Here is a 12,500-nt window from a genome sequence, read left to right as displayed (position 1 = left end):
GTTATGCTGAAACATTTACTACTGCGCTTACTTACCCTCAGGGAGTCTGGCACCGTGCAACGCTGTATAGAGTTGTGGCTTCTCTGGGGACTGTTTTCATCGACTGAGCAAAAATAAACCAAATATTTTATAATAGGATCCGATTCTCCTGCGGCGCTCGATTCTAATCGTACCTGTGCTGATATTCACTGGAACAGCACTCTGCCTTATGTGATATTGTTTATCGTTACAGATCGAATCATAATCGGTTTTAACCGATATTTTTCACGATATTGAAGCGTTTTTCCATAATCAGTTTCTGTAATATCGCAATGACCGGTAAATGGCGACATCTTGTGGGCGTTTTGAGAATTGAGCACTGAATCTGACGGTGTGCACAGGTAAAGTATACTTGCTTTGCATTAATTAATAAGCTTTATTTAACATAACAGTTGTTCATGTATAAGTGAGATGTGTTGGATGAATGCTTGATATGTTGTTTAAGCAGCTCGGCACTAAGAAATACTAAGATGAACTCGGGGAGTCACGTAACCTGTTTACCTCATCCAAGCTTTTATTTATATTTATAAAAAAAAATTAAAAAGACACTTTAGTAGCAGTGCACTTTAATTTTTATCTTTTGCCCTCTTTCAGGCCGCACTATTTATTGGTGTATACATAAGTGTTTTGTTTTCTTTGTGAGGAGGAAATGAAATTGACACAATTTTTATAAATAAAACTGTTTGTTCAGTTTAGCATCGTTGTGTCAAACAGAAGTAAAACAATAAATATCGGTTCGGCTTATCATTTATCTGGTACATAAACATATAAACAAATAATCGTATCAGTTACAAAACTCAGTATTGGTCGGTCTCTCTCTCTCTCTCTCTCTCTCTTTCTTTCTCTTTCATCTTAATCCTGATTGGTCTTCTTTCCCGGTCACTGTGCACATGTTTCCACGGTTCAGTGGTGAACAAGCCCACAGACTGCATCTATCCCTACGACTTCAAGGATGTGGTTAAGAAGAAGGTGAGCTGTGTGTGACGTCAGTCAGAGCTATTTGTGTGTGCATGTGTACGATCACAAGATGCTTTACGGACGCGCGCTCTCTTTGGTTTTTTGTTCAGAACGGGATTGTAGAGATGGCAGCGACAGAACGAACTCTCTTGGGCTTCTTCTTGGCCAAGTTGCACAAGATCGATCCTGATGTTTTGGTGGTGAGTGAAACATCACAAATTAGCATGCGTTTTATAAAGGTGTGCTTGCGATGATATACTGAAACTCTGTTTTACTCCGTTAGGGGCATGACATCTTGGGCTTTGACCTGGAAGTCCTGCTGCAGAGGATCAACATGTGTAAGGTGCCCTTCTGGTCCAAAATCGGCCGACTGAGGCGGGCCAACATGCCCAAACTCGGGGTGAGAGAGAGAGAGATAGATAGTAATCATCATTACTAGTATAGCTAAGAGTAGCCTGACTTTGTATGTGGCGAGCTGATTCCGAACTGTTCCTCTCATCTCAGGGCCGAGGCGGTTTCGCAGAGAAGAGCGCTGCCTGTGGCAGACTCGTATGTGACGTCGAGATCTCCGCTAAGGAGCTGATTCGCTGTAAGAGTTACCACCTGACTGAACTGGCAGCGCAGATCCTTAAGACGGAGCGAGCCATGGTGCCTCCTGAGAACATCAGGAACTTGTACAGGTTGATTGATGAACCTGCAGCGTATTTTGTTATACAAATGATTCATCTTAATACAATCCTTATTTGGATTTTACGCTCTTTCAGTGACTCTCCTCACCTGCTCTACCTGTTGGAACTCACCTGGATGGACGCCAAGCTCATCCTGCAGATCATGTGCGAGCTCAACGTGCTTCCTCTGGCGCTTCAGATCACCAACATCGCCGGCAATGTCCTGGTGAGCATCGTCCGCTAACCCGTACACTTACACACACTGTGTAAGTGTAGGTGTGTGTGTTAAATCCACACTGCTGTGTTTTACAGTCTCGGACGCTGATGGGTGGCCGCTCAGAGAGGAACGAGTTCCTGCTGCTTCACGCCTTCCACGAGAGGAACTACATCGTTCCAGACAAACATTTCATGAAGAAACATCAGCATGAGCCTGTACACCACTTACAGATTTATTTATTTATTCATTTTTAATTCTACTTCCTGTGATAGTGTTTTTAATGTTTTTGTTTGTTATTATGTTTGGTGATAAGGGTGAGGATGATGATGTAGATGTAGGGAAGAGTAAGTCTGGGAAGGTGAGGAGGAAGGCTGCGTACGCTGGAGGTCTGGTCTTGGAACCTAAAATTGGTAAGTGTTCGTTCTCTGTGTGTGTGTGTGTGTGTGTGTGTGTGTGTGTGTGTGTGTGTGTTAAATCTTTAATCTTTGTTTGTTTCCTCCAGGTTTTTATGATAAGTTCATTCTGCTTCTGGACTTCAACAGTCTGTACCCATCCATCATCCAGGAGTTTAACATCTGTTTCACTACGGTTCAGCGCGAGGCATCTGGCTCACGCAAAAAGATCGAGGTGTGTCTGTGTAGAGTAAATGTGTACACTAGGTTACTCCACAGCACTGTTAAATTCTCAAATCTGAAGCTGTTGATTTATTTTTATATACGTCATCGTTTCTATAACAACCTGGACCCGCCTGTAGCTCCTACTATATTAACGAGCTCGTTTTAATATCGTTTCTATTGCAACAGCTCATTCACAGGGACTTGCTCTGAGTAATGTAATCCTGTCTAATTTAATCTTACTGAAAAAAAAAACTGTGCTGTTATTGATCAGAGATAAATGTATACTCGTCAGAGTTTTCAGTAAGGAGACTTATTTAATTCCTTGTTTATGGAAGGAGTCTCTGGTGTCAGTGCTTGTAACAGTCTTAACGTTGAGAGAGTAAAAAGAGGGCTTGTGAGGGAACGAGCATTTATAGTTGCTATAACGTAAGTGAGAGCAGGAACTGGTTCGGCTCACGGACATTCCACAACGTTAATTGTAGCTAAAAATGGATAAAAATAAAGTGTCATTTAGTAATAAATGAAGAAGAAAAAACTCAAACGTAATCGTTAGCAGATGAGGAGTAAAACGTTTCGGTATGTGCTTTTATAGTAAACGAATCAATGTTGTCATGGTAACAGGAACTCTGCTTAATAACTCCACCCTTTGGTGGATTATTTTCCTATAACCGGATGCTCCGTGGTGTGTTTGCTTTATTCTTCACTTAAGTTACAGTTACTGTTTTATATCCTAATACTTCAAACCCGATTCGCACGTTGATGAAGCAGGACGAGGACGCGGATGAGGTTCCGGACCTTCCGGACCCGGATCTGGAGATGGGCGTTCTTCCGAAGGAGATCCGTAAGCTGGTGGAGCGCAGGCGGCAGGTCAAACAGCTGATGAAGCAGCCTGATCTGAACCCTGACCTTTACCTGCAGGTCAGCGCATGTGCATTGCGGCTTTATTCCGGGTCGTGTGTTCTGTATATTATTTTAATGATGTTTTCTCTCTTTGCAGTATGATATCAGACAGAAGGCTCTGAAACTCACTGCTAACAGCATGTACGGGTGTCTGGGCTTCTCCTACAGCCGCTTCTACGCCAAACCTCTGGCTGCTCTCGTCACACACAAGGGTAGAGAGGTGAGGAATGCTTCCTGATTTATTTATTTATTTATACACTTCCATTATTTTACTTTAGAGAACACTTCAGTTCTGTGACTTGATTAATTTATTTTATTTAATTTAAAACATACTTCTATGCTGATATTCTAATTTTTTGAGATTCACCTCTCTGTGTGTGTGTATTTTATTTTACTTATGGCTATGTATTATTCATGTAGTACATGAATAATTCTTTTTTTCTGTTTTTATATTGGGTGTGTGTGTGACGCAAAAAAATCCCCACTCTTAAATGTACCATTTTTATTGAGATAAATATTTATTCGTTTCATCTCCATTTGTCACACTGAGCCAGAAGGGGGCAGCACAAACTCAGATTTCCACCATGATTACCTGTTTCATCCTGAGTGACCCAATCACCCTGACCCTCCACCTCCTTTTGTATATTAAGCGTTAACAAACAATTTGATGTCCTCTCATGGGTTTTTTTTTATTTTTTTAAATATACCCTCAACCTTTCATCAGCACTCCTCTCTCATGTTCCCCGCCTGAGTGCCGAATGCTACGCATGTATTCACGTTCAGCAACGTGAGCTATTATTTCTAAATAGACCCATAGAAGTTCTGCATCGATGTTCCTGGTGTGTGCAGGCTTCTTAACAATCTCTTTCTCTCTCACACACACACATTATAGTCATTTTAAAGGCACTGTAATAGAAGTAGTGGACCTGTGTGGCGTGAGATAAAGACGGCTGGTGTTGAGCCACTTTGTTCATGCTAATACACAGCTCTCCGTCTGGCTCCATGGCACAAATTACTCTAATTACTCCCATTATGATATGCGCTTACTGCTGTCAGCTGCTGTAGTGTGGGTTTTTTTTCCTTCCTCTCTCTCTCTCGCTTTCTCTCGCTCTCGCTCTTGCTCTCGGAGTGCCAACTAAACTATATTCATCTGAAATGAATGAGAATGATGGTGGTAAGAGGATTGGCATCAGGCGAACACCTCTGTGTTTACCCCGTGACGTGGTTTGAATCGAAACGTCTGCGTTCGTGTGAAGATTTATTGATGTGGAGTGTGGTGTGTCGTGATGTGATTTGGCCCTCGTGCCCTCGTGAAAGAGCACGCAGCCTGGATTTCCTGCCATTTCTAACGATGCTTTCAGACACGCAGCATCTACTGCGTTTGAACGGAACCCTGGCGTGGTGATTTCATCTAATCCTCATCCTTGTCCAGCTTGAGGTTCTTTTAAGGAAGACGGGAACACGCACGGCAAGCACGCCCGGGTTCGACAGAGATGCAGACTTGTTTCGCTTCCGAATCAACTTTAGTGAGAAAGCGTTTCGACTCTGAATCGACTCACCTGCATTAAGTGAATCAAACATGCACTTTTTTTTTGTTTGTTTTATGTATGTATTTATTTATTTTCGAAGTGCAAACCCCGACCTGAAGGACAGAGCTGCAGAAATGTCAGTCATGTCCTGAGGATTGTTCTGGCCTGATGAAAGTTATTTATTTATATAATTATCTCATTATTTCTTTAGCGTTTTCAATCTTTCATGCTCTTTACATGTTGTTTTGATTCTCGGATTCAGACTCGGCTAATAGTTGTACCGTATATAACTATAATTACTTACCGAGCTAAAACAATTAATGTATTACACTGACTGTCCACTTTAATAGGAACACCCGTATATGTGCAATCAGGTAACCATGTGGCAGCAGCGCACTGTATAAAATCGTGCAATTCATCCCTACGAATGAGCTCTTACAATAGAAACCATAATTTATTCAAATGTTTGCAGAGCTACTGTCACTACTACTGTCAGAGCTGCCGTCAAAGAAAACTAATCAGCACCTTCTGACCGATCAGAATCCAGGATTCAGCAGCACTGTGGTATAAAATGCAATGTTCAGCAGTGACGTTATCGGATGTTTTAGGTCGTCGTTACGCCGCTACAGACAGTAACGCAGGAAAGTGTTGAGTCTCACAATAAGCTTGACGTTTCAGAACGCAACCGATGGTCTGGCTCTAAATCTTTATGCATAAATAATGACACCCATATCTTTTATCGTTGCCATTTTAACTCCAATCGTCTTAATTCGACATTCTGAGACGGTTTCTATTTGAAGCACTACCGAAACACATCACCAAGGGGAGACGGTGAGTAAAATTGACCCCTTTGGATTAAGGAGTAGTCGGGAAGTCCCCCTTCTAGCCATCCAGCCTGAGTTCCTCCGGGTTTAGCGCTAACGGAAACGAGGAGTGACTCTGAGCACTCTGACCTTTCTGGGGAAACATTTGTTCTGTGGCGAACCCTGTGCTGGCCTGGCATGCCGAGTATGGCGCAGAACACGGCTTAGTGTTACATGTGGACGGCTCTGTTGTGATTGATGGGCCTCTGTTTTATTTCGGGAGCTTTGTACCGAGGCCCTGTGTGAAGTACGGGGCTAGATCCGAGCGGGCGGAGGGTGGAAAACCGGTTTAATCAAGCGAGGAGGTTTCAGAGCTGCTGATGGTTGCGGAACGTCAGCAAGCGTGACCTCCGACCTGCCGCTCATCTTCCTTTAGCTCCAGGTTGGAGGAGTTAAAGAAGGGGAAAAACTGATCCTCAGTATCTCCTGCTGTAAAAACAGATGAGGCTCGCCTGACCCGAGTTCAGCTTGTGCAGGAGATGTGGTATAAATCATCGCTGCTTATCTGATCCTATACTCGGAACCACAAAGGTCGTTTTTAACCTTTCCTGGAATAAAGCGTAAACGGTGACCCGCCTCTCGGGGGTTATTACTTCTGTCTTTAGTGGAGGATTTTCTCCTGATATTACTGGACTTAACACATAGTCACGGGGCCAGGGGACATTTTTGGATTTGACGATGATGGTCAGGCCGTCGAGCTTTATTTAGTCCGGCGTGATAAATTAATCTTCCCCACGACCTGTTAGGGGCCATCTCGTCCCTTTCAAATCGCCTTTTAAAATGTAATTCCTTAAAAAGTAAAAGAAACACATACCGCTCAGACGATGTCATTTGGAGAACACGGACGGGAAAATTTGTTTATGCAGACGAAAGGAAAATGTTTTTTGATGAAAAACACCGAAAGTGTCTCTCGAACCACATCAACTGTCCTTCAACTACAAAGGAAGAAGTCGTCGCCCCTCACCAGCTTCTGTCTCCTTTTCTCTGTCTTGAACTTGACGAGAAACCGCCAAGTCCTGTACACTTTCCGACGTCGGAAACTTCAAAGTACCACTTTTTACCTTTGACTGTTACAAAGTGCCGACACTGGAGACTCATTCCTTAAATCTCTGTACAGAAAACCTCGCCATTATCGTGTATATGGTTGTAGGTCGCATGTCACGTCCGCCGTACAAAGCCCTGTGCAAGTTGTTACTACGGAAACCAAATGGCTTTTTGTGTACTATGTGCTCACTACATAGGGAATTATAAACTCTATGTAGATTGGATTGAGAATCAACTCCGTGTATATAGATTTTTATATATATATATATGTATTTATTCATTTGAAGTATTCAGAAAACCCTCGTATATTCAGCCAGGCATTTCACACGCGACCTCTCCGTCTCTCGTTCTCACCTCCAGCGCTCATCGTAAAAGTGTCCTGGGTCTTGAATCGCGCCGTCGGCCTGAATTACAATGGACTTGTCAACGGTGTGACGCGAGGGAGCAACAGGATCTCGGTCAGACTGGTTGAAATTGGTCTAATTGTCTCGAGCGGTGGCTTAATTTTCTAAAGGGCGAGCTGGGTTTTTTTTTTCTGATACTGATACACCTTACCATGAAAGGTGCAAAAGATCTCGTCACGCTGCATGCGCTGGGGTATCTTTCTGTCCTTTTGTCCTCATAAAAGGGTTTATTGGAGGTGAATGAGTGAATAATACGGCGGAGCCGGGTGTGGGTGTGGCACGTGCTTCAGGCCCTGATGGGAACGCAGTATAATAACTTGAGCACGCTGATTGCTTTGGAAGGAGTACGCTTTGGATATGAGACCAAAGACTGAATGTTTTTGATCATTTACACAACAATTAATGTTCTGTTAATCCAAGTGAGGCGGAGTTTAATCCAGGTACAGACCTGACAACGGTTCTGTGTTTCCTGTCAACAAATACACAGATAAATATAATAAATGGAAATATTGCGGTCGCACCTCCTTTGTAGAAGCAAAATCCGTCTGGTGGTATTCCAGGTGAACACGTCCTGTACTGGAAAATGTAGTGAGAAATACTCGTCCTCATCCCTCTTCTGGATTTGCAGGTCTCTTCACATATCTTTTATTTCATCTTTTTATTATTCACTACTTTTTTTTTTTTTTTGGCCTTTGGCTCACGTGCTGGAACTGGACCTGATCTGATTAATATGTTTGTTTTGGGCCGGAGAGTTCATGCATCAGGGGAATGCAGTGCTCTTTTGTGTGATATTTTTATACTGGGCCTTGGGTTCTCCGGTTCTCCGTAACCTTCGGCTCTGGTGTGCCAGTTTGTGATTTCAGGCGGTTGTATTAAATCAGAGAAGGGATTTGCGTGGATATTTGACACCTCGGGTTCCATGAGAGCAGTACTCTGGAATCTGGCTCGTATAACTTTAACTCGGTGTGTGTGTGTGTGTGTGTGTGTGTGTGTGTGTGTGTGTGTGTGTGTGTGTGTGTGTGTGTGTGTGTGTGTGGGATGTTGATCTAGATACGTGACCAAAACCATGCCTATCTCTCTGTGTGTATGTTTAAAACATCCAGTTAACTTCCAGGTGTGTATGTGTGTGTATGTGTGTGTATGTGTGTGTATGTGTGTGTATGTGTGTGTATGTGTGTGTATGTGTGTGTATGTGTGTGTATGTGTGTGTATGTGTGTGTGGGATAGAGAGATGACAGCAGCAGCTATAGATCACCCCGACAGTTCAGTGTGTCTCTGGCTATTTCAAGCGAGCGACTGTCATCCTCAAAATGCTTTTCAGCAGTCTGCTTTTCAAAACAATCGTCACCAGATACTTTCTTTTACAAGGTATTTCATGGCCCACTGGGGATTAAAATGCCTGCTGGTGTACGGACCTGCGTGGCTCAGAACGAGCGCACGGACGTAACACGCTCACTGGTTTACACGGACGTCAGATGTGGCGCTTAATTTCCTGTCCGTCAAATCCCAAGCTCGCGGATGAGAAAACGACGCTCTTATAGCTAGTTAATGTCACATAATATAATATAGTATATAATATAACGCGTTAGGGCTGGGCAACGTGACGATGTAATGTTTATATGCTGATAAACTGTGTAACGGTTCACTAACAAGTTTTAACTGTAATTCAAATCACAGGTTTATATTAACGCGATCCTTCTATCTAATATGATACATTATCGTTTCTATAGTAATAGCTCAATCCCGGGTGGACGTGTGTAATCGCTGATATGGTGACGTTTTCTTTAAAGAGATCGTTATTTATGGAAGGAGTCTCCAGTGTCAGAGGTGAAGCCGTTTAACTGTTAAGCTTGAAGTTTTACGGCATCTTCAGGACAGTTTTCCTTTCTTATTAACTTCAAGTGAGAGGGGAAACAAGGAGAGGGAGAATAAAGAGAGGGCTGGTGAGAGAACGATTGTTTATAGCTGCTGTAATGTAAGTGAGAACAGGAACTTCAACATTAAATGTGTCTGTATATGGATTAAAAAAAGTATGTGAAATGTATGTTGTTTACTAAGTTTTTGCAGGTTGCTGTGGTATAAGAGTAGTAAAATGCTTGGGGAGTTGAGTGTAAGTGTGTGTGTAAGGTTTGCAGTGTGGGTTTGTTTGAGGGACATTAAACCTTTGTGTGGTTATCGGTCAGTCAGCCAAGAACGGACATGGAATGAAGGCAATCCTACCATCCTGCTGTACATTACAGCCTCTGATTCACTGATCTGTTTAATTACACACTGCGTAAAGACCGGGTCTGCGAGCTGAGCACCATCCTCAACTCTGTCTGAATGGGATACTCGGTGGTGTGAAGGATCTCCCATCAGAACCATCAATCCTAAAAGGGTTCAATTGGAATCAACAACATCCCTGTCTTTCTGTCATTCACTGTGAGTGTGTGCGAGTGTGAGGCCACAGTTGGTACAGGCGTATCTCCAGCTCAGAGGAGTTTCACCCCCAGCCTTGTGGTGTTTAATTAGACTTGGAGCGGTATGTGTTTAAAGATGAGCCCCCCCAACCCCCCCCCCCCCCCCCCCCGGTCATTCCTGAGCCATGGTCAAACGACTTGTCTTTCACCAGCGTTGTCCTTCTGTATCTCAGGCTGTCCCTGCTGTCATAACACACTTGACATGGACGGGGTTCTGGAAAACCCGGTGCACATACCCAAACTCATCACCGTGCACGATTGTCAAAATGACGCGTCTGATTGAACGGGTGCAAGAGAACGAGTAAAGTGCATTTCTGGTGAGGAAGTTTCTTCTAACCATCTCCTCATTCTCAGTGCGGAGTTGGGATGAGTTGTTAAAAAAAAAAAGTTCAGCTCTCTTGCGACCTAATGAGCCTCTCTCAATCTGTGTGTGTGTGTGTGTGTGTGTGTGAGTGTGTGTGTTTTGCGGGTGACCTTGGCTGTATTTGCTAATGCGCCGGGCTGTTCTGTAATTACTCAAATGTGACCCCTTGCTTCCCCCCGTGAGGCATTTGGCACCTCATAAAGCGTGCTTAAGGCTGCTCCAGTTTCAAGGAGTGGAACCCGTACGCTCTGAAATAGCACCGTCCTTGTCCATGACGAGGATGCGGATGTGTGTGTGTGTGTGTGTGTGTGTATGTGTGTGTTAAGCATGGCTGGCGGCGGCTTGTTCGATTGCTGTTGACAGGCTTCAGTACGACACCCCCCTCTTTCTGCTCCGTCCGGCTTTAGATTATTGCCCCCGTCTCCACCTGTCAGAGTCCCTCTCGTGTAGAGGTCACCCCTCACGCCGAAATCCACGGCTCCTTAAATAGTGACGGGCATCTGGAGTTGTTTTGTCGTTACGCACTCAAACGCCGAATAAAACGATTGCTGTGGCTTATTTTCCCTTCAGAAGGTGTCGAATCATTTCCTAATAATCTAGCTAGCTAATCTCATTCTAATACCGTATCGTTTCTATGGTAACAGCTCAGCCTCGGCGACTCGTACAGTACGGCTGACGCGCCATGTAAAAGTAATCGTTGTTCCGGTGAAGTTTATTGAGCATATATGGAAGGAGTCTCCAGTGTCAGCGGTAAAGCTGTAAGTTTTCCGATATCTTCAAGAGTTGACTTTTTTGTAATTAACTTGATACGACCGCAACGTTAAACGCAACTAAAAATGCATAAAATGTATGACCGCATACTTAATCGTTTAAAAATCTGTTGGCAAATTGCTGCGGTATATAAAAATAAAAACACTTGACGACGTGCCGTTAGAGGAAAACTGGTGGGGGGGTCGGTGGGGGTTGGTAGCGGGGGGCAGGTAAACAGTAACTCTCCTCCATCACATCGTCCCATCGCAGATTATTTTCCTGTAACAGCGCGACACACTGTTTTTACTCCAATTATTTACATAACAGAACCGAGTTAATCATAGTAGGTGTGTATATATAAAATAACCGTAACGGCTATGCCAATTTGAACTCATGCATAAAGTATTGGTGCCCCCGTCGAAAGGATGCGCGTTTGATAAAGTCCACATGTATGAATTTTAAGTGCTGTTCAACTAAAAGAAACTCGTGCCTGTCACTACGCTCAAAAAATAATTATTTCTGCACTGTCTCTCTCATTTGAGCATTTTTTTATTCTATTCTCTCTTTCTTCTGTTCTCTCTCTTAGTTTTTTTTTGTTCCATGACAGCTGCAGCTGATGTAGGTCCCAATCTACAGCTGGACCCCCCCCCCCCCCCCCCCCCCCCACTCTTTTTCTTTCCTCCCTCCTGTTCTTTTTTCTTTTTTTCTTTTTTTTTTTTTTCTTTCTCTCCTCCCCGACACCCCCCCCCCCCCCTTTCTCTGTCTCTCTCTGCGGCATGCTCACTCTCTCCGTTATGCAGGCCACCGGTGATTAAGGCCATTAGGCGTTATTATGACTCGGCTGGTGTGTGGGTTTGGAGCCCCATTTCAGTGCGGTTAATAGCCCTCTTAGCCAATTATCCTCCATTTAAAAGCAAATCACCGAGGCTTTTTCTTTTCCCTATTGCTAAGTGTTGAATTACTGAATAGATTTCCTAATTAAATTCTTTGTGTGTTTGGCGTGTCACTATGCCTGCTGTCGAGCGAGTGTCCGTAATGCATGACACTTTCACAGTATTGTCTGTTTAACACTCATTTTCCCGTGTGTGCGTGTGTGTGTGTGTGTATATGTATGTATGTATGTATGTATGTATGTATATGTGTGTGTGTGTGTATATATATATATATATATATATATATATATATATATATATATATATATATATATATATATATATATATATGTATGTGTATGTATGTGTGTGTGTGTGTGTGTGTGTGTGTATTAGTTATAACATGTAGATATTTTAAGTGTGTGTGTTTTGTGAGAGATCTTGATATATTTATTGTTCCTTTTCAGATCCTAATGCACACCAAAGACATGGTTCAGAAGGTGAGTTGAGAAGATGCTCTGTGATTGACGCTTGTTAAATAACGCGCTCATGGCCGTCAGCTCTGAGCGTAAACGTATTGACGTGTTGACTGTGTTCCTGCGCAGATGAATCTGGATGTGATTTACGGAGACACCGATTCCATCATGATCAACACCAACAGCTCCAACCTGGACGAGGTCTTCAAACTGGGCAACAAGGTAGCTGGAGAACCTCATAACCATGGTGATGTGTATTCATTTCAGGTGTGTGTGTGTTCCCACCCAGTATCCACCGCCACCCCAACCAGTATAAGAGTCAGCACTCATGGAAAATAAAT

The 12,500-nt window shown here is 43.3% G+C and overlaps 1 protein-coding gene across 3 annotated transcripts in view; it reads left to right on the top strand.

The window, feature by feature from the left end:
* Positions 1 to 12,500, top strand: part of pola1 (polymerase (DNA directed), alpha 1) — a 44,747-nt gene that overhangs the window by 6,498 nt on the left and 25,749 nt on the right. For 2 of the 3 annotated variants that reach the window (XM_017453759.2, XM_017453761.2), the window contains exons 17-28: positions 947 to 1,008; positions 1,107 to 1,196; positions 1,280 to 1,396; positions 1,501 to 1,676; positions 1,761 to 1,890; positions 1,977 to 2,096; positions 2,195 to 2,291; positions 2,384 to 2,508; positions 3,264 to 3,416; positions 3,496 to 3,618; positions 12,151 to 12,183; positions 12,289 to 12,381. In XM_017453759.2, the coding sequence (XP_017309248.1) occupies positions 947 to 1,008; positions 1,107 to 1,196; positions 1,280 to 1,396; positions 1,501 to 1,676; positions 1,761 to 1,890; positions 1,977 to 2,096; positions 2,195 to 2,291; positions 2,384 to 2,508; positions 3,264 to 3,416; positions 3,496 to 3,618; positions 12,151 to 12,183; positions 12,289 to 12,381 (1,319 nt within the window). The remainder of the gene's footprint in view (positions 1 to 946; positions 1,009 to 1,106; positions 1,197 to 1,279; positions 1,397 to 1,500; positions 1,677 to 1,760; positions 1,891 to 1,976; positions 2,097 to 2,194; positions 2,292 to 2,383; positions 2,509 to 3,263; positions 3,417 to 3,495; positions 3,619 to 12,150; positions 12,184 to 12,288; positions 12,382 to 12,500) is intronic. The other variant, XM_017453760.2, reaches the window with a different exon arrangement.

This window comes from Ictalurus punctatus, chromosome 23, assembly GCF_001660625.3.
Source record: "Ictalurus punctatus breed USDA103 chromosome 23, Coco_2.0, whole genome shotgun sequence".
Lineage (NCBI taxonomy): Eukaryota > Metazoa > Chordata > Actinopteri > Siluriformes > Ictaluridae > Ictalurus > Ictalurus punctatus.
This window is presented reverse-complemented; position numbering and strand designations above follow the sequence as displayed.